Here is a 20,182-nt window from a genome sequence, read left to right as displayed (position 1 = left end):
TTGCATTAGTTATGCTGACCTGTGATCAGTTATCTTCGATGATACTATTGTATAATTGTTTTAGGGATTCATAAACTATACCCACAAAAGAGAGCAGGCTTAATTGATAAATGTTGTGTGTGTTCTGACTGCTCCATTGACAGGCTGTTTCCTATTCTCCTTTCCCTCTCCATTCCCTGAGACATGACAACATTAAGATTAAGCCAATTAATAACTTATGCGTGCTAAGTCGCTTCAGTTGTGTCCAACTCTTTGTGATCCCATGGACTGTAGCCCACCAGGCTCTTCTGTCCATGGAATTCTGCACACAAGAGTACTGGAGTGGGTTGCCATTTCCTACTCCAGGGGATCTTCCCAATCCAGGGATTGAACCTGCGTCTCTTATGTCTACTGCATTGGCAAACAGGTTCTTTACCACTAGCGCCAACTGGGAAGCCCAATAACCTTATAATGGCCTCTAAATATTCCACTGAAAAGAAGAGTTGTACATCTTTCATTTTAAATCAAAAGTGGGAAATGATTAAGCCTAGTGAGGTAGCTATGTCGAAAAGTGAGACCAAAGACTAGACTCTGGCACCAAACAGCCAGGTTATGAATGCAAAGGAAAAGCTCTTGAAGGAAATTAAAAGTGGTACTCCGGTGAAGACACAGAAAGAAAGTGAAACAATTTATTACTGACATGGAAAAAGTTTTAGTGGTGTGGAGGGAAGGTCAAACCAGTGACAACATTCCCACATGCCAAAGTTTAATCCAGAGCAAGGTCTTGACTATCTTCAAATCTGTGAAGGCTGAGAGAAGTGAGAAAGCTGCAGTAGAAGAGTCTGCAGCTCACGAGATTGGTTCATGAGATTTAAGGGAAGAAGCCATCTTCATGACATCAAAGTAAAGGGTGAACCAGCAAGTGCTAATACAGTGCTGATATTGCAGCAAGTTATCCAGAAGATCCAGCTAAGATAGTTGATGAAAGTGGCTACTCTAAATGATAGATTTTAAATGTGAATAAAATAGCCTTATATTGGAAGAAGACACTACCTAGGACTTTCATAGGTAGAGAGGAGAAGTCAATGCCTGGTTTCAAAGCTTCAAAGAACAGGCTCACTCTCTTGTTAGGGGCTAATGCAGCTGGTGACTTTACGTTGAAGCCAGTGTTCATTTGCCACTCCTAAAATCCTAGGCCCTTAAGAATTATGTTAAATCTTCTCTGCCTGTGCTATAAATGGAGCAACAAAACACCAATTTACAGCATGGTTTATTGAATATTTTAAGCCCACTGTTGAAACCCACTGCTCAGAAAAAAAAAAAAGATACCTTTCAAATTATTATTGCTCACTGACAATACACCCCATCACCCAAGAGCTCCAATGAAGATGTACAGTGAGATTCATGTTGTTTTCATGCCTGCTAACACAACAGCCATACTGTGGCCCATGGTTCAAGGAGTAATTTTGACTTTCAAGTGTTATTTAAGGAATATATTCTGTAAGGCTATAAGGTGCCATATATGGATCTGTGCAAAACTGTCCATTGAATACCTTCTAGAGAGGACTCACCATTCTGGATGTCATCAAGAACATTCATGACTCACGGGGGAAAGGTCAAAATACAGACCTTTACAGGAGTTCAGAAGAAGGTGATTCTATCCCTCATGGATGACTTTGAGGGGAATCAGGACTGCTGTGGAGGCAGTCACTGCAAATATAGTGGAAATAGGAAGAGAACTAGAAGTGAAGCCTGAAGATGTGACTGAACTGCTGCAATCTCATGAATAAACCTTAATGGATGAAGAGTTACTTTTCAAGGATGAGCAGAGAAAGTGGTTTCTTGAGATTGAATCTACTCCTGGTGAAGATGCTGTGAAGGTTGTTGGAATGACAACAAAGGATTTAAAATAGTACACAAACTTAGTCAATAAAGCAGTGGCAGAATTTGAGAGGATTGACTCCAATTTTAAAAGAAGTTCTACTCTGCATAAAATGTTATCAAAATGTAGTGTAGCACTGTACACTATAGAGAAGTTGTTTGTGCAAGGAAACCACAATTGATGCAGCACATTTCATTGTTGTCTCATTTTAAGAAATTGCCATAGCCATACCAGCCTTCAGCAACCACCACGCCCTGATCAGTCAGCAGCAATCAACCTTGAGGCAAGGCCCTCCCATAATAAAAAGATTATGATTCACAGAAGGCTCACATAATGTATTAGACATAAGACTATTGTATACTTAATAGACTATAGTATAGTATAAACATAAGTTTTATATGCACTGGGAAGCCAAAAACTTCATGTGGCTTGCTTTATTCCCCTGCTCTGGAACTGAACCTGCAATATCTCCAAGATATATGGATACAACAGAATGTAAAAAGGAAGGTGGTTCTATTTCCATAGAAAAGTTGGTCAGTAATATACTGTGACTACTTGGCCATCTTGTTTTTGCTTCCACATAAACAGATAATTTTGGAGGAGGAAATGGCAACCCACTCCAGTATTCTTGCCTGGAAAATCCCATGAACAGAGGAGCCTAGCGGGCTACAGTCCATGGGCTGCAAAAGAATTGGACACAACTTAACAACTAAATAACAACAAATAGTTCAAGATTACATTTTCGGTATCATGCCAATTTCATTAATCATCCGGCCTTTTTACCTCATTGATTTTTAAAAGCTCTCTTTATTCATCTAAAGGAAAGCTTTATCTTATATTCCGCAAACTACTTCTGTATTGGTGGTTCAGCCCCTTGATGTAACTCAATTGCATTAATCTATCAGACTTCTATCTTTCAGTCTCCCCTTCCCCTCAAAGTAATTACATATCTTTATAAGATCAGAAGCTGGGAAGACAGGAAAACAGACTTGATTAAAATCAGAAACTTAACTGCATAATGATCAATTCCTTCTTTGTAATTAACTCGGCAACTCAAAGGATAATTTCTCTATCCTAATTAGAAGATAAATAATATATAAGGATGTACCACTTATTTAAAGGGTATAGTTTGATCATTTGTCCTGTTAGTAATGAGTAACGGTAAACTGAATTGTGAATTCCCTTCTGAATTTTAATATATGAAAGTGACTGTAAGGAAAGGGACTAATTATTTTCCTAAATTAAAATATCATCATCAAATTTTCATCAGTGTTTAATTTAGAAAACTTTAATCATCAATACCAAACATAATATAAAACTTGAGTTTCACAGATAGAGGACACATTGAAAAGTAATTTCTCACTTTATGACTTTTATTCACACATCATGATATTGGGCAAAGTGAGCTTCTTATTATGTTGTGTTTAATAAGAGTGACTAAATTTTGTCAGTGATTCAAAATATCTAAATTGCAGTGGAAAGCTGGAGTCCCTTTGAAGAAGAAAATAGAGGATTTCCTTCTGATACTGGATTTTCATTAATGGGGTGTCAGAGCTTGCAACAAGATTAGAGCACACACAGGAAACCAAGATTTTTGTCTTTGGGGAGAAATAAAGGGGGGGCAAAGAGAATGGTGAAATTTAGAGCTTGAGGGATCATAGAAATTACACCATCTCCTAGTTTCACACATGAGCAACCAGATGGGTGAAATGACTTAGCCACTGTCACTCAGCTGGTTAACAGGAGACTAGACCATACAGCGGGGCTCCTCTGTCCTTTCTGATTCTCTCTTCCCCATCATGTGTTCTTTCAGTGATTGCAGCGATTGGGAAATTGGGGAACTTTTATTTCTCTATTTCTAGATTCCCCTGCCTTTCAAAAAAGTGTTCTGCAGTCACATAATTGAATGTTACAGAGATCTGGCCGCTTTGCAAGTATCTGAATTTTGTTTTCTTGCAGCTTTCTCAAATAATGATAGCATGATACAACTTTTCCTTCTAACAAGTTCCTCATGTAAAATATGTTTTCTATGGCCATTTATGGCCAATCTAGACAGAAAATGACTGGAAGTTTAGGAGTTCGGGAAACATAGGACTGCCTCTACTTAATATGTTTGGATTCATGATTCATATAATGTAGCCTATTATGGGTTTGAAGATATAATGCACAGACAAGGTGACTACATTAACATATTAAAAAGCAAGTCTTATTTGGTAGGTAAGAAATATCAAGCTGAAGTGCCCGGTAGTTTTTTTTTTTTTAATTTTTATCTAAATATTTTATTGAAGTATAAGATAGGTACCAAAACTGGGCAACTTGCTGACTCTCCACAATATGACATGCTCATTTTTCCAACATCCGGAGCAAGAAGCCCCCCTTATGCTCCCTTCCAGCCACTATCCTCCCCCCCGCCACCCACATGATCTCTGCTCCACATCATCTTTGGAGACTTGGTTCTTTTCATTTTGTTGATCTGCTGTCCTTGACACAATGGTTTTCAAACTTCTTGGTTTTAGGACCCCTTTACACTGGTAACAATCATAAGAATTTTAAGGAGTTTTTGTTTTTATTAGTCATATCTGTCAATACTTATTGTGTTAGAAGTTAAAGCTGGTGGTAAAAGCATTTATGAATTAAATTAAAATAGGAACAAACAGTCATTACATGGAAACAACAGTTTAAGAAAAAAAAAAAACTATATTGTCCAAAACAAAAATTAGAGATTTTTGTAATAACCTCTAATGTATGGTTTAGTAGAGAACTGGATTCTCATTCCTACCCTGAATATTCACTGGAAGGACTGAAGCTGAAGCGCTAATACTTTGGCCACCTGATGCGAAGAGCTGACTCATTGGAAAAGACCCTGATGCTGGGACAGATTGAGGGCAAGAGAAGAAGAGGGCAATGGAAGATGAGATGGTTGGATGGCATCACTGACTCAATGGACACGAATTTGAGCAAACTCCGGGAGATGATGAAGGACAGGGAAGCCTGGCGTGCTGCAGTCCCTGGGGTTGCAAAGAGTTGGACACGACTTAATGACTGAACAACAACATTCAGTCTGTCATGGGTGTGTGAATGTGTGTATTTGGTTGATTTATATAAAGAACATTTAGTCTCACAAAGATATAAAATTGGAAAAGGTGGAAATATCTTAATAGTGTTTTCCAGAAAATTGTAGATATTCTTCCTTGATATGATGCCAAAACTCAAGAAAAAGTAATTTCTTTAATGTCAGTGAAATTTTAATGCTAGGTTACATTAACATCCATTGATTTCTCTTTCCCTCTCATCCAGGTGTGATTATTTAACATCATGTGTCAGTCATTTGGAAACTATCAGTTCATTGAGTTATAGAGATCTTGCAAATGTTGGCACATTGTTATAAATATCAAAAGCAAGAAAAAATAGAAGAATATTCATCATTGTTTCACTTTTCTCCTCCAAAAAGTTTTTAACAAATGGGAATCTGTTAGGCATATTACTAATATTTTCTTGAATTTTGTCATTGGCAACAAATACTTTCATTTGAGTCTCTTGAAGTGACAGGCTCACCATTTTTAGGAAAATGTCTACAAATATTCAATTCAGAATAAGAGCCATTGTGAAGAAAAATCACCAAGTTTTCACTCACATTTCATTCTTTTAAGTTCATTGTTTTCTTTTTTTTTCATGCTTTCTCCACCTTCGTATTATTGTTTCTCTCCGTCCTGAATAAATGTTAAAGTAGGAGTAAGAAGACCTTTCTGTACAGGACAGGTACACTTGTATCACTAGCTCTCTATTCCTGGTGGGGCTAGTAGCCTCTAGGAGGCTATGTGACCCCAGGAGGCCAGCCAAATTGAGCCTGGAATACTGACCAGGAGGCAGTGGGGTAGAGATGACAAGCCAGATACAAGGTGCAGGAGTAGTTAAGGCATGGAGATGGGAATTAATGAAGCACACACAGCAAGGTGCCTGGCCTGAGGAGAGCAGGGGACATTTATTGGGCAGAGTGGACTTAGTCTTACTTGGTCACAGTGGACAGCCAACCTAGCAGAAACATGGCCAGCCAGCCAGAGACATTTCACCTCTTGAGTTGGAAATGAGAAGGCATTTAATGTTTTTTAGTCTTCTGGAGAATAATGCAAGGAAAGGGATTATGAAAATGATGTTGGAACTCTGACATGACTCCTGAAAGATTAAAAAAAAAGTTCTTCTATCTGAGTTCCTCTCCTCCATCCACTATCTTCTGCTTGTCCTTCTGTCCTCAACTACTCTGGTGCCACCTAGTGGAGCTGTCCCCTGCTCCCTTCCAGACTGGGCTGGGTGTATCTACCCCTCTGCATCCTGTGTTTACTTCATCCATAACTTATTGTTTTGATTACCCAGCAGATAGTAAGTTCCTAGAAAATGGAGAGCTTGTCCCTAGTATCTTTATGCGTAGCAGAGGGTCTGATACATGGAGGCCACTGAATACTTGAAAGAGCAAGTAAACAAGGAGGGTGCAATTATATTAGCAGAAAGATATTAGAATGTAGGTAAACTGGTTTAGAAGTAATAAGAAAGTGCCCACCTTCCCCAGTGGTTCAGTAGGTAAAGAATCTGCCTACAGTGCAGGAGACACGGGAGATGCGATTTTGATCCGTGGGTTGGGAAGATCCCCTGGAGGAGGAAATGGCAACCCACTCCAGTATTCTTGCCTGGAGAATTCCATGGACAGAGGAGCCTGGCAGGCTATAGTCCTGCTGCTGCTGCTAAGTCGCTTCAGTCGTGTCTGACTCTGTGCGACCCCATAGACGGCAGCCCACCAGGTTCCCCCATCCCTGGGATTCTCCAGGCAAGAACACTGGAGTGGGTTGCCATTTCCTTCTCCAATGCATGAAAGTGAAGTCGCTCAGTCGTGTCCGACTCATCTCGACCCCATGGACTGTAGCCTACCAGGCTCCTCCGTCCATGGGATTTTCCAGGCAAGCGTATTGGAGTGCGGTGCGATTGCCTCCTATAGCCCATGCGGTCGCAAAGAGTCGGACATGACTGAGCAACTAAGCACACAAGAACGAGGTTGATGAGGCTGTTTGAAATGAGAGTGAGTGGGGTGAGTGGCAAAATGATTGATCATCACTGTAATGAATGCAAACTATATTCTGTGTTATTTGCTCATCTTATTATTTTCCCCTTTCCACTTTCTCTTAATGGAGAATTTAGAATTAAATTATTGATGATTGATTATACTTGAAATATCAATGTCAACACATAAATGCTCTGAAGGCAGTTGTTTCATATACTAGTTTTTAGTTTTAAATTAATTGGAATTATTGAATAATTTGAGGATTGTAATAGTTAATATCATTAATGTTATTTCTAAATATAGAGTAAATGTGTTTTTTAAATCAGACCTATTAACAGAACACCATTCCATGTTCGATGCATGAGACAAGGGCTCAGGGCCAGGGCAATGGGATGACCCAGAGGGATGGGATGGGGAGGGAGGTCGGTGGGGGGTCCAGGAAGGGGAACACATGTAAACCCATGGCTGATTCATGTCAATGTATGGCAAAAACTATTACAATATTGTAAAGTAATTAGCCCCCAACTAAAATAAATAAATTTATAAAAAAAAAAAAAAAATCAGACCTATTAAAGTTACATAGACTTAGCTTCTTTTTATTATTCCAATATGCCCTGTTCATTGTAGAAAATTAAGCTACAATTACTTGCATAGTTTCATATTGAAATATAAACATTTTTTAAAAAGTGAAAATCATCTGAGATACTCATTACTCAAAGGTAAACACTAATTAACTTTTGGTAAATATCCTGCCAGGCATATTTCATGTGTGTGTGTATCTAAATATATATCTGTATATATCTACTTTAAACACAAGTACACTGTATATTCTACTTGTAATTTGATTTTAACTTAAAATGTGAAATGTTGGTTATATCCCCATAATCCATCTGTATTAGCACAGCTGTGGTGGACAGTGTCATGCACTTCTGACAGTGTCCCACATCAGATAGGAGCTGTGCCCTATCTCTGCTCTGCTTTCTCCTAAGCTGCAAAGGTTACCAGACACAGGAGGGTCCATCCTAGACACAAGGAGGCATTAATACTGCAACCTCAACCAATGGGGTATGAGAGTTGGTAGATATATGCCTCAGCCTCCCTGTCCTCCCTGGGACAGTTGTAAGATGTGTGCTCTGTAATTCTGCAGAGCTCCTCAGCGGAGTTGAGGTGTAGTTGCCTACAACAGTAACCAGCTCATTCCTGAAAACCATACTGGGTATTCCCCATTTTTCTAGTTTCCTGAGGTCACCTCCCAAATAACCAGCCAGCACCCATGTTCTCATCTCAGAGTCTGCTCCCACCGAATCCCAGATAGGAACATGCCAGTGTTCAATTTTATTGAACAATTACATTTATTTTGATTTTTCATTACTAGAAAAGGAATGGTAGTGGAAATCCACATACTCAGAGTCTTTACTCTGAGTCTGTTGTTTTTTTTTTAACAATAAATGCTGCTTTAAAGGATGTACAGATTTTGAAGACAAAATTACTTTTTAGAAAGGTTATTCTAGTTTGCAGAGTACTGTTTTCCCTATACAGTGCTAACCCCTGGGTATTAACCTCTTCAGATATTTTCAAACTCAGGTAAAAAATTCTGTCTCATTTTAACCTGTAATTTTTACTTATTTTTTTGGTCACATTTTGTTTGTTTGTTTAGTATGTCACCTGTTTGTATCTTCTCCCCATTTTTCTGATGGGATATTTAAATGTTTTAATCAATTTTTATGGGCTTTTTACACATTAGAGATCTTAATCTTGTGGTCTGTGTTATAAATTGTTTCCTTATATGATCTTTTGACCAATTCTGTGCTTCTTAATAGTGTTGACTTAGGGAAAAACATACAGCATAAGAGTTGCAAAGTTAAGTTTTATTCAAGGTCTTTAGACCTTAAATAAAAAAACTATACTGAGGACTATACCCCAGGAGACAGCTCTGAGGAATAGCTCCAAACAGGTGGGAAGAGGCAGTTTATATATTAATTTTTTTTTTTGGCCAGGAAATACATACTATCAAGAATACATTTTCATAAAAAGTCACTGCCAGTCATAAAGAACGGATATCTCAAGCTAATGATTTTAGTGTTTGTCTATATATGGGAAGATTCAAGAATCAGGGTCATTGAAATTCTTCCTGAGAAGTCCATCTAACTATCTATGGGGCCTGTTCACCCAGAGCACAAAGTGCTTCCTCCTGTTTTTCATCCTGAATTCCTCTCAGGGTTGCGCTGTCATTAGGTGACTGCAGTGGGTCAGCGTAACCCTTGTAGAGCTGGGTGGCGAGCAGTGCTCTTTTGTTCTTTGTTCACAGTGGCCATTCTGATTGGCTTCATTCCCAAATTCTGCACTGGCCACCCTCTCTACACATCTCTCCCCACACCTCTCTCCCCTACCACCCCCACCCCCATGTTGACATTCTCAGGATTTTCCTTTCCCTGTAGGTCTTTCCACCTCTTTTTATTTCATCCTCCCTTTTCTTCATCTGGTTCCTTTATCCCTAATTTCTATTCTAAACATGGAATTAATCTGTCCATTCTGCTTTGCAGTGATTCTCACCAGCCCAGAGGAGAGTACACATCTGAATTAATGTGGACAGGTGTCTTTTTAAGCCCCTTGTTCTCCAGACTCTTGAGAATCACAGCCTCAGTTACTATGAGGTGTACGTGGAGTCCCTCAGCTGAGCAAAGGCAGAAAAAGTTGAGAACCACTGCTGGAAGGTTTTAAATGGCATGGAAAAGCCATTAAGATTTCTTTCTCTTTGGCTCTGTGATGAAGCCCTTGAGGAGACCCTGTAACCTCAATACCCATCTCCAAGGAATTCCTTCTATTTTTATATGCTTGACAGATCTGCATATTACTTTCTAAATTGATTGCTGAGTGCGCTGAAGGCACATACTTCACTAGGTCCAGAAGACTAGCATCTTTTTAAAAGTTTGATCAATATGAAAAAGCTGCTATCTTTATATAATGACCATGAGGTCAAGTCTAAATTACATTTGCACATCATAAGAGCTTTCAAAGCTAATGCAGATGCCAAGGGCCTCTAGGGAGGGGTCACCACTCTGCTTTGTAGATTTATAGTCACATATCCCCTGACCCAGCAAAGGAGGAAAGGGTAACTCTTGCATGCTGGAAACTGTTCTAGACTACTCATCACTGATCAACTGCATCTTCAGGCTGCTCAGAGACTTCTGGGATGAAATTTTCAATGCAGTTTACTGATGTTTTTAAACTTACAAAGCATAAAATATTTGTTTCGATTCTTGAGTTACTTCACAGTATGTATTAAATGAAAATGGTAGATTATCATTTTGAATGGATTTGATTTATATTCATTGAAATTATGCTGTTCAACATTTCTGAAGAGAATTCACAATGTTTATGTAATGAAGCTGTTAATATAGATATTACCATCAAAAACTACCCACAAAAGGAAAAACAAGCAAAAATGTTGAGACAGTAACAATTGTTGTGACTGACCTTCAAAATTAGATCCTAATTTCCCAAAACCATGGTGAAAAGATAATGATTTGGTAACAGGAAACATGCTAAACATCTGCAAAGAGAAGAATTCTCCCCATTGGACTAAATTTAAAAGGAAAAATATCATTGGAACTTATACATTCAGTTTCACTGGCTACCTAGTGTTAACCTTTCCAGTATAAACACACTGCAGACAAGAAAGCATTTTCCTCATGTTCTTACAGTACATCTACAATATAAGCCAAAGGTGTAAGGTTTAAGTATAACTCAGTTAAAGTGTTTTCAGAAGTTTCAGTGAAAGAAATTTCAGAGTAGTTCAGGGATCTCGCTTCCTGGCATTTAAAAACATAATCCAAGGCTCTATGTATTTCATACTTAAACTATTCAGAAGCCAGTATGTCTCTTAGACTGTATTCCTTCACTGTTAGTTGTCATACCTGAACTTTATGAAAGCCACCTAGGAGTTTGGATGGAAATAGTGAAAGATGAAAGTTTGCTTCTCAGATGCTGACTTCAGGTAAAGACCCACACATCTTTCACACTTTTGGTGAAGCAATGAAATGTTTTTAATACTTTCTATGATTCATGTTCTTTTGTTATATCAAAATATTTATTAATTCAAAGAGACTACTATTTGTTCGGCTGTAGGTACCAACTGATTCTTGAAAAAAAACAAAAGGTGTGTATGTGTATTTATATTTCCATTTAATGGTTTAACACTTGCCAGTTTAACTGAGCATCCTTTTTTCTGATCTTTTCCTTCAAGCTCAGTTATTCTATTAGTTTATGAGGCATGATAAGTGTCAGTGATCTGAGTTAACCTTGATTTTTTTTAAGATTTAATTTTTTTGAGCAGTTTTATGTGCATAGAAAAATCGAAGTATGAGATTTCCCATATACCCCTGGCCTCACATATGCCTATCCTCTCCCACTATCAAATCCCCCACCAGAGTGGTACATTTGTTATAACTGATGAGCCTATATTGACATATCATAATCACCCAAAGTCCATAGTTTACATTAAGGTTCACCCTTAGTGTTGTACATTTTATTAGCATGGACAAGGCCTTCTTGATATCTGATGATTGATCCATCATCATAATAACTGAAAGGTAAATTTATTTATTTTTAAAATTATTTTATTAAAGTACTGTTGATGTACAACACTGTGTTAATTTCTGCTGTGTAGCAAAGTGATTCATATATATTCAAAGTTATATATATATATATTTATATACATACATATACATTCCTTTTCATATTGGAAAGGAATATATTTCATACATACTTTCCTTTCCATTATGGTTTATGACAGAATATTAAATATAGTTCTGTATTCTATACAGTAGGACCTTATTTATATCTACTGAGCCCTTTTTATTTTTTATCTTTCTTTTTTATTTTTTAATTATGAAAGTATGATAACACATTTACAGGAGACTTTGGACAATACAGAACAAAGTTCCATATAGTTCCACTACATATAACAATTGTTTGTTTTAAGTAGATAAGTTAAGACTTTTAGTTGGAATTTCAATATCACGCTCTCAGAAATTAATAGAACACTTATTTTTTAACTATTGTTTTTAAGAAGTATATCAAATGGAACTTTAAAAAAAATAAGACCAAACCTATCTTATTCTAGACAGTGAAGTGAAATGATCAAACCTGATCTATTTTTGTTAGTCCTATTCACTATGAAACCTCTACAGAACAACTGATAAAAAAGAAACCTGATTTTTTAAAAAAGCACATTTGCTGACACTTAAAAAAAAAAAGGCTACTTTAAAAAAAAATCACAGAATGCATAGCACTTGAATCTTATGCATTTAGTCAAAAGGTGAATGAAGACTGCTTTTGACCTCCAGCAGCACGTCTGACCTCCATCCCGGTGCTGGGGTTGGGTTTGCTCAGGGTAAGAGAGCTACAGAAGCCTCCCCGGGACACTGTGCTATTGTTGAATGTGCGTATGGCCAAGATGTATCTCAAGTATTGTGTCTGGGAGCAGATGTACATAACATAATGAAAATGTCATTTTACATTGTGTTTTAAATCGAGAATGTTAAAAGTCATTCATTACTCTTTTATGGTCTTAATCTTGTTCAGATGTTTTGTAAGTCTTCTTAAATTGAAATTAGTTGATGTGTACTTTAATAGCTTCCCTGGTGGCTCAGATAGTAAAGAATCCGCCTGCAGTGCAGGAGACCTGGGTTTGATCCCTGGGCTGGGAAGATACCCTAGAGAAGGGCATGGCAACCCACTCCAGTATTCTTGCCTAGAGAATCCCCATGGACAGAGGAGCCTGGTGGTCTACAGTCTATGGGGTTGCAAAGAGTCGGACACGACTGAGTGACTAAGCCTACACACACACTTTAATAGCTATTAAGTACCATGTATGAAGAGTTGTCTTACAATACCGTGCAAGTCACTGCAGACTACCATAACAAAATGTGGGATTTTGAATTCCTTGGATTTTGAAATCCATGGTGGGTCCTGGAACTATTAGATGACTCTCTTAGTGAGAATACAGGCTATGTGTATATATGTATAAGAAAAATGATAGGAATTTATCTGTCTCACACATATAGTCCAAGGTAAGCAGACCAGGGCTAGTAGCAGGCCTCTGACACCAACATCAACAGAAACTTCTATCTCAGAGTCAAAGATGACAGCTCCAGCCCTTTCCTCTGATGGAAATGGAGAAAGGATGAGAACAACTCATTCACATTCATCACTAGGGGTGGCATCCCAAAGTGGCCCATGTCAACCCTGCTCACATCTCTTCCACCATATCTTAGGTGTGTGGGTCTAGCAAGCACGGATGTTGGTTGAGAAGCACTGTCTCCAGCTAACTACTGTTTTACTAACAATTTCTGTTCCATATGGCTGCTGTAAAGATGAGAAATAATTCATTCATTTATTCAGCTAACACTGAATTGTGAAATATTATAACAAAGTGCCTAGCAAAGTGTCTTACACCTGGTAATACCAAGTTGGATCATCCTCCTTACTTTTCTGTAGCACCTTCCTACTCAAAGTGTGGTCCAAGGTCTGAGCATCATCTTGAAACTTGTCAAAAATGTAGAATATCAGCCCCAAGCCAGACCTACTGAATCAAAACCTGCATTTTAATAGTTTGAGGAGCCTCCATGCCAACATGTTCTTTATCCTTTCTGGCACGTGCATGCTATGTTAGTTGAGCACTTACAATGTTGTTATGAAAATTAAATGAGGTAATATGTATAAAATACTTTAAAATCTGTAAAGTGCTTCATATAATTATTTAAGAGTATATCTTTGAGGGGGAATAAAGTGAGTCTTATTGGAAGGCCAAGATTTGAGAATCATTGAGTTTTTGGATTTTCCAGCATTGATATTGTCCCCTGTTATTGTAATGCCATGTAAAAAGGCATTTCTATTTCCAGAAAATGTGCTTGAATCACCTTGCACTGTCCTAGGTTCATAGCTTTTCTCTAATTATGTAGGAAGTTGCTAGGCTCATCCTTATAAAATGAGGGCTTTCAGTGTGTTTTTTCATCACCATTATTCTTTCTTGACATCTAAATATTGCAGTTTTTATGTTCTTAATTATGTTAATGCTGATACAGATTTTTATATCAAATGAACAAGGCAATTGCTCTTAAAAAGATATCTGAAAAAACTGATTTTAAAAAACAATAGATTTATGATATCAGTTGAAACTAAAGATGTTATACCTAATGCATTAAATTATAAGCAGCAATCCAGATTCATACACTTGTGTTGAGCTATTAGAAATTAGGAGAATCACCTTTTCATGGGCTTGTCTTCTCATCTGTTTTTTGGGGAAGACAGCATTTATTCTGTCTCAAAGAGTTTGAGGGACCATAACATGAGTCCCTAGAAAAATGTAGGGTATGGAATATATTAATATATAGTATCATCAGAGTAGAAAGTACACATGAACATGCATTGTGCAATAAGTGTGTGCAAGTGCTTATTTAAATGTTTGACTGGCAAGCTTGCAAGCTGAGCTATGGCCCTGGTAATGGTTGTTGTTTGTGGTTGTTTAGTCTCTAGGTTGTGTCTGACTCTTTTTGTGACCCCATGGACTATAACCCACCAGGCTCCTTCTGTCCAAGGGATTTCCCAGGCAAGAATACTGGAGTGGGTTGCCATTTCCTTCTCCAGGGAACCTTCCTGTCCCAGGGATCGAACCTGCATCTGCGGCATTGGCAGGCAGGTTTCTTTACCACTCTGCCACCTGGGAATCCCATGGCCCTGGTAGCCCCATCAAATTCTCAGTGTTCTTTATTCCTGCATTAAGTAGGCAGAACCCAGTGAGAGACAAAGACTTACCCACTGTTTCTGCAGATTAATCCACTTTCACACATGATACAAGCTGGTCTAGGTGATGCACATCTGATGCACCCAGAGAAAAGCCTGGGGGTTAGAAGAAACCCAAGGAGCTAAGAAGCTCACAAAGGAAGGGAAGCTCTAAATGATGGATGTTCCTGGGTCACTAAGAGTCGCATACCTTTGCTCTTTTGTCTGTAATGGGAAAGATGACTATAGTGGAAGAGATTTCCACTATGTCTTTAGAAGCAAGCACACACTTGCCCTGTGCACTGGGGACTGATACATTCAGAAACATACTACAAGCCTTTTTATAGGTCTTGGATTTAATTCTGTATTCCTTTTCATTAGCATTCAGTAATGAATGCTGAACTGTCACCTTGAGTGTCTCATGCTGGAGAGATAAACGTGAGAATATGACATAGTTTTCCCTCAGGGACTTTCAGTCGATTGTAGAGATAGTAAACAGTTTTATCAGAGAGAAAAGTAATAAATAATATTTGTACTCTAAAATAGATTTTGCTGTGTTGTGCCCAAATTTAAAAATAATATGTGTGTGTATGTGTTTAAGGACAAATCTATCCATGTCTCTATCAATATATATATATATATATTATATAGAAAAGAGGCTCAAAATGGGCTATATGTTAAAATGTTAGTGACAAGAATTCAATTATTTTTCTTATTATTATTTTCAATATTTTCTATGTCTTCCTCAATGGACTTGTGGTGTTTATAGAAGACAATCAAACTTCTGAAGCCTCTGCATCATTTTTTTACTTGTTCACTCATTTGATCTTTATAATCACCCCCATGAAGTTGGTCAGTCATAAACCTCAATGTCATGGACATGAGAAATGGAGAAGACAGACAGACAACTTGGGCATCCAGGATGTTTGGTGCAGAGAGACTATATGATATGTACAGCATTGCACAGGTAGCAAATGGTGAAAGCAGGAAAAAAGGAAGGAGAATCAGGAGTGCCTAAATGAAACGAGGCTGTAAAGATCCCTGAACATCATTAGGTTTAGGGCATGGCATGGCTTTTTACTTCTGCCTATCTCCCTGAACTAAGGCCTGGTTCAGTTTTTATCAGACTTAAAGGCAGAGTCACAGTGGCTATGTTTGGCTTTAAGACCACACAGTCTGAGCTTGATATGCAGCTCTGGTCCTGCCTGGCTGTTTAACCAGGGCAGTTAACTGTGGGCTCAGGGTCTGAATTTACCTATCTATAAAATGAGGGAACTACTACTGCTACTTACTATAAGGATTAAATGATTCCATACATGTGAGTGTGAAATGGCAACCCACCCCAGTAATCTTGCCTGGAAAATTCCATGGACAGAGGAGCCTGGCAGGCTACAGTCCATGGGATCACAAAGAGTCAGACACGACTGAATGACTAACACTTTCACTTTCAAAGAGAAACAACTTTTTAATTGGTTAAATAAATAATAGATCATGGAGGAAAATTCTTAAAAAACAATGTATCCTCCAAAAAAAGTGTATGGTCATAGGGAGGGAGGACTCTACAGATACTCTCTAATATCCTCTTCATCCTCATCATCATCAATGCAAGGTGGAAAGATACCTCTATGGCTTTCAGAGAGACAACTAAGTTATCCTAGTGCAGATGGGAGCAACTTTCGCTCTTACAGGACCTGGGACCAAACAGGAAGGTTAGGTCAGTACAAATATATCTGACATTACTCTTTCAATGACAGTTTTATCATTTTGAGATATATAAACCCACACAGAGATTGGATTAATGATAGATTATGTTTCCTAATAGTAAGAAACATACAGATGTGTATCAGATGTATATAGATGTATACCACCAAGATCAGGGATGCAGAAAAATTGTAAAGTTAGTACAGAAATATGAGAAAGTTTGTGCTGGTGTTAGGGGATGGTTGAGCTGTCTGTTCAAATCCATACCAACCCTACCTGCTTATTAAAAATGTTTGGAATCTGTGTGTATATTTAGATGTTCTCTTTAATTCTACAATGTGGTAAGACAAGACCATCTTCATGGAAAAGAAATGCAAAAAAGCAAAATGACTGTCTGAGAAGGCCTTACAAATAGCTGTGAAAAGAAGAGAAGTGAAAAGCAAATGAGAAAAGGAAAGATATTCCCATTTGAATGCAGAGTTCCAAAGAATAGCAAGGAGAGATAACAAAGCCTTCCTCAGCGATCAATGCAAAGAAATAGAGGAAAATAACAGAATGGGCAAGACTAGAGATATCTTCAAGAAAATTAGAGATACCAGGGGAACATTTCATGCAAAGATGGGCTTGATAAAGGACAGAAATGGTAGGGACCTAACAGAAGCAGAAGATATTAAGAGGTGACAAGAATACACAGAAGAACTGTACAAAAAAGATCTTCATGACCCAGATAATCACGATGGTGTGATCACTCACCTAGAGCCAGACATCCTGGAATGTGAAGTCAAGTGGGCCTTAGAAAGCATCACTACGAACAAAGCTAGTGGAGGTGATTGAATTCCAGTTGAGCTATTTCAAATCCTGAAAGATGATGCTGTGAAAGTGCTGCACTCAATATGACAGCAAATTTGGAAAACTCAGCAGTGGCCACGGGACTGGAAAAGGTCAGTTTTCATCCCAAACCCAAAGAAAGGCAATGCCAAAGGATGCTCAAACTACCGCACAATTGCACTCATCTCACACACTAGTAAAGTAATGCTCAAAATTCTCCAAGCCAGGCCTCAGCAATACGTGAACCATGAACTTCCAGATGTTCAAGCTGGTTTTAGAAAAGACAGAGGAACCAGAGATCAAATTGCCAACATCCGGTGGATCATCAAAAAAGCAAGAGAGTTCCAGAAAAACATCTATTTCTGCTTTATTGACTATGCCAAAGCCTTTGACTGTGTGGATCACAATAAACTGTGGAAAATTCTGAAAGAGATGGGAATACCAGACCACCCGACCTGCCTCTTGAGAAACCTGTATGCAGATCAGGAAGCAACAGTTAGAACTGGACATGGAACAACAGACTGGTTCCAAATAGGAAAAGGAGTACGTCAAGGCTGTATATTGTCACCCTGATTATTTAACTTATATGCAGAGTACATCATGAGAAATGCTGGGCTGGAAGAAACACAAGCTAGAATCAAGATTGCCGGGAGAAATATCAATAACCTCAGATATGCAGATGACACCACCCTTATGGCAGAAAGTGAAGGAGAACTAAAGAGCCTCTTGATGAAAGTGAAAGAAGAGAGTGAAAAAGTTGGCTTAAAGCTCAACATTCAGAAAACTAAGATCATGGCATCTGGTCCCATCACTTCATGGGAAATAGATGGGGAAATGGTGGAAACAGTGTCAGACTTTATTTTTTTGGGCTCCAAAATCACTCCAGATGGTGATTGCAGCCATGAAATTAAAAGATGCTTACTCATTGGAAGGAAAGTTATGATCAACCTAGATAGCATATTAAAAAGCAGAGACATTACTTTGCCAACAAATGTCCATCTAGTCAAGGCTATGGTTTTTCCAGTAGTCATGTATGGATGTGAGAGTTGTACTGTGAAGAAAGCTGAGCGCGGCAGAATTGATGCTTTTGAACTGTGGTGTTGGAGAAGACTCTTGAGAGTCCCTTGGACTGCAAGGAGATCCACCAGTCCATCCTAAAGGAGATCAGCCCTGGGTGTTCATTGGAAGGACTGGTGTTGAAGCTAAACTCCAATACTTTGGCCACCTGATGTGAAGAGCTGACTCATTTTAAAAGACCCTGATGCTGAGAAGGATTGGGGGCAGGAGGAGAAGGGGACGACAGAGGATGAGATGGTTGGATGGCATCACCAACTTGATGGACATGGGTTTGGGTAAACTCCGCGAGTTGGTGATGGACAGGGAGGCCTGGCATGCTGCAATTCATGGGGTCACAAAGAGTCGGACACAACTGAGCGACTGAACTGAACTGAACTGAACTGAAGGCAAGTGATTCCGTTAAACTAAGAAAGATTGTTTTTTCTTCGAAATACCTTGACCGTGAGTCTGGGGTGGAGTGTAGTGTGAGGGTTTATCTACTCAGGCCTGGAATTAGTCAGAGCTAGTCCAACTGAAATAAGTGTACCTGCCTGCTACTGACCCCTAGTCAAGGCATGAAATAATTGATTAATAATGTTGCCTGGTAAACAATTAATTGGAGGAGTTTCAAAGAAATGTTCATCAACTGTCAGCATTGTTTATTGATAATAGTGAGATGGAGGATTTGCAATGGATATTTGTGAGACACTTGAAGAACTCTGCTGTTGAGGCTGGAATGTGTCTACTGAATCAGCACAATATAAAAAAGTGCCATCCAGGACTCTATCCTAGAAGTAACCTGAAATACTGTCGGTTGAGTTTAGAAGATGCCACAGAGAGAAGGCATGGTGGACTCTTCATTGCTTTGCTCTGCCATTCCCAACTGTACTAAGTCCCTCAGCTCTCACACAGGTGTAGATTATTGAAATCCCGAAATATTAGGAGGTCAGAATCTGTCATAAACTTCCCTTATCCTGCTTGTTTTCCAAAACATGTAAAATGGTTTCTCTGTCATGTTTTTCAGACCCCCTGGCTGTGGAATACAAGGCATTGCTGGTACAACTACCCCTATCAGGTAAGGACACATTGCTGTCTGGGTTTTTACACATGGAGAGCTCTTCCTAAGTCAGCACCATAGTTTCTGGCAGGTCCCAGCAGGTTGGGCAGCCACCTTGCTTTTTGCCCGCTCCCTGCCCCTGCTGCTTAATGGTGGATGTAGCCTAGTGAGGAAGGTACTTTCTGTTAGTTCAGAATCAATGTTCACTTGCTTGAGCAGATAGAGGAAGTGTGGAAGGTGTGTTTGCTGAAGAGTAAGACATGATTACTTCAGTAGGTGGATAAGTCCTCCTTCTAACAGCCCATCTGCTTTGGGGCTGATAATAGCCCTGGCCTGTCTCGACAGCTAGTGGGCAAAGCTTGAGTAAGGAGCTGGAATAGGCATGCTGAATTTGGTTCACTTTGTGGCTTAGGAGCAGCCTCTATAGATGTAAATCAAACACCATTTCCCTGAGAAAAATGGGCTTGTCCCATTACACATAGACAAAAATAGCATTGTTGAAAATGAGATTAAAATCATATCCCAGACAGAGAGCATTTCAGATCCCTGCCCACAGATAATACCCTTGCCTCAGATCTTGAATTTAGTAATATTACCATGTGTTGTGGTCTCTAGTTCAATTACTATTTGAATATCAAAGTGGGACTTCTCTAGAAATTTCTTGCTGAAACAGTTCTAGAATTTCTAGTTCAACTGAGATATATTATTTAAGAGAAACAAATACACCCATGTATTTTGTTGATAAAGAGACTGACATTGTAGTAAGCAATGTGGATTTTTGAGTTTGGGATTCTATAGATTGCCTTTTTAGGGGCATTTGGTCTAACAAAGTTAATGGACAGCA

The 20,182-nt window shown here is 38.7% G+C and overlaps 1 protein-coding gene across 3 annotated transcripts in view; it reads left to right on the top strand.

Annotated features, from left to right (window-relative positions):
• CERS6 (ceramide synthase 6) overlaps positions 1-20,182 on the top strand; it is a 342,789-nt gene that overhangs the window by 240,745 nt on the left and 81,862 nt on the right. For all 3 annotated transcript variants that reach the window (XM_081582607.1, XM_081582608.1, XM_081582606.1), the window contains exon 5: positions 19,306-19,356. In XM_081582607.1, coding sequence (XP_081438733.1) covers positions 19,306-19,356 — 51 coding nt within the window. The remainder of the gene's footprint in view (positions 1-19,305; positions 19,357-20,182) is intronic.

This window comes from Giraffa tippelskirchi, chromosome 3 (genome assembly GCF_054371585.1).
Source record: "Giraffa tippelskirchi isolate mGirTip1 chromosome 3, T2T-mGirTip1v1.2.pri, whole genome shotgun sequence".
Classification (NCBI taxonomy): Eukaryota; Metazoa; Chordata; class Mammalia; order Artiodactyla; family Giraffidae; genus Giraffa; species Giraffa tippelskirchi.
Note: the sequence above shows the minus strand (reverse complement) of the source record. Positions and strands in the feature narration are given on the sequence as shown.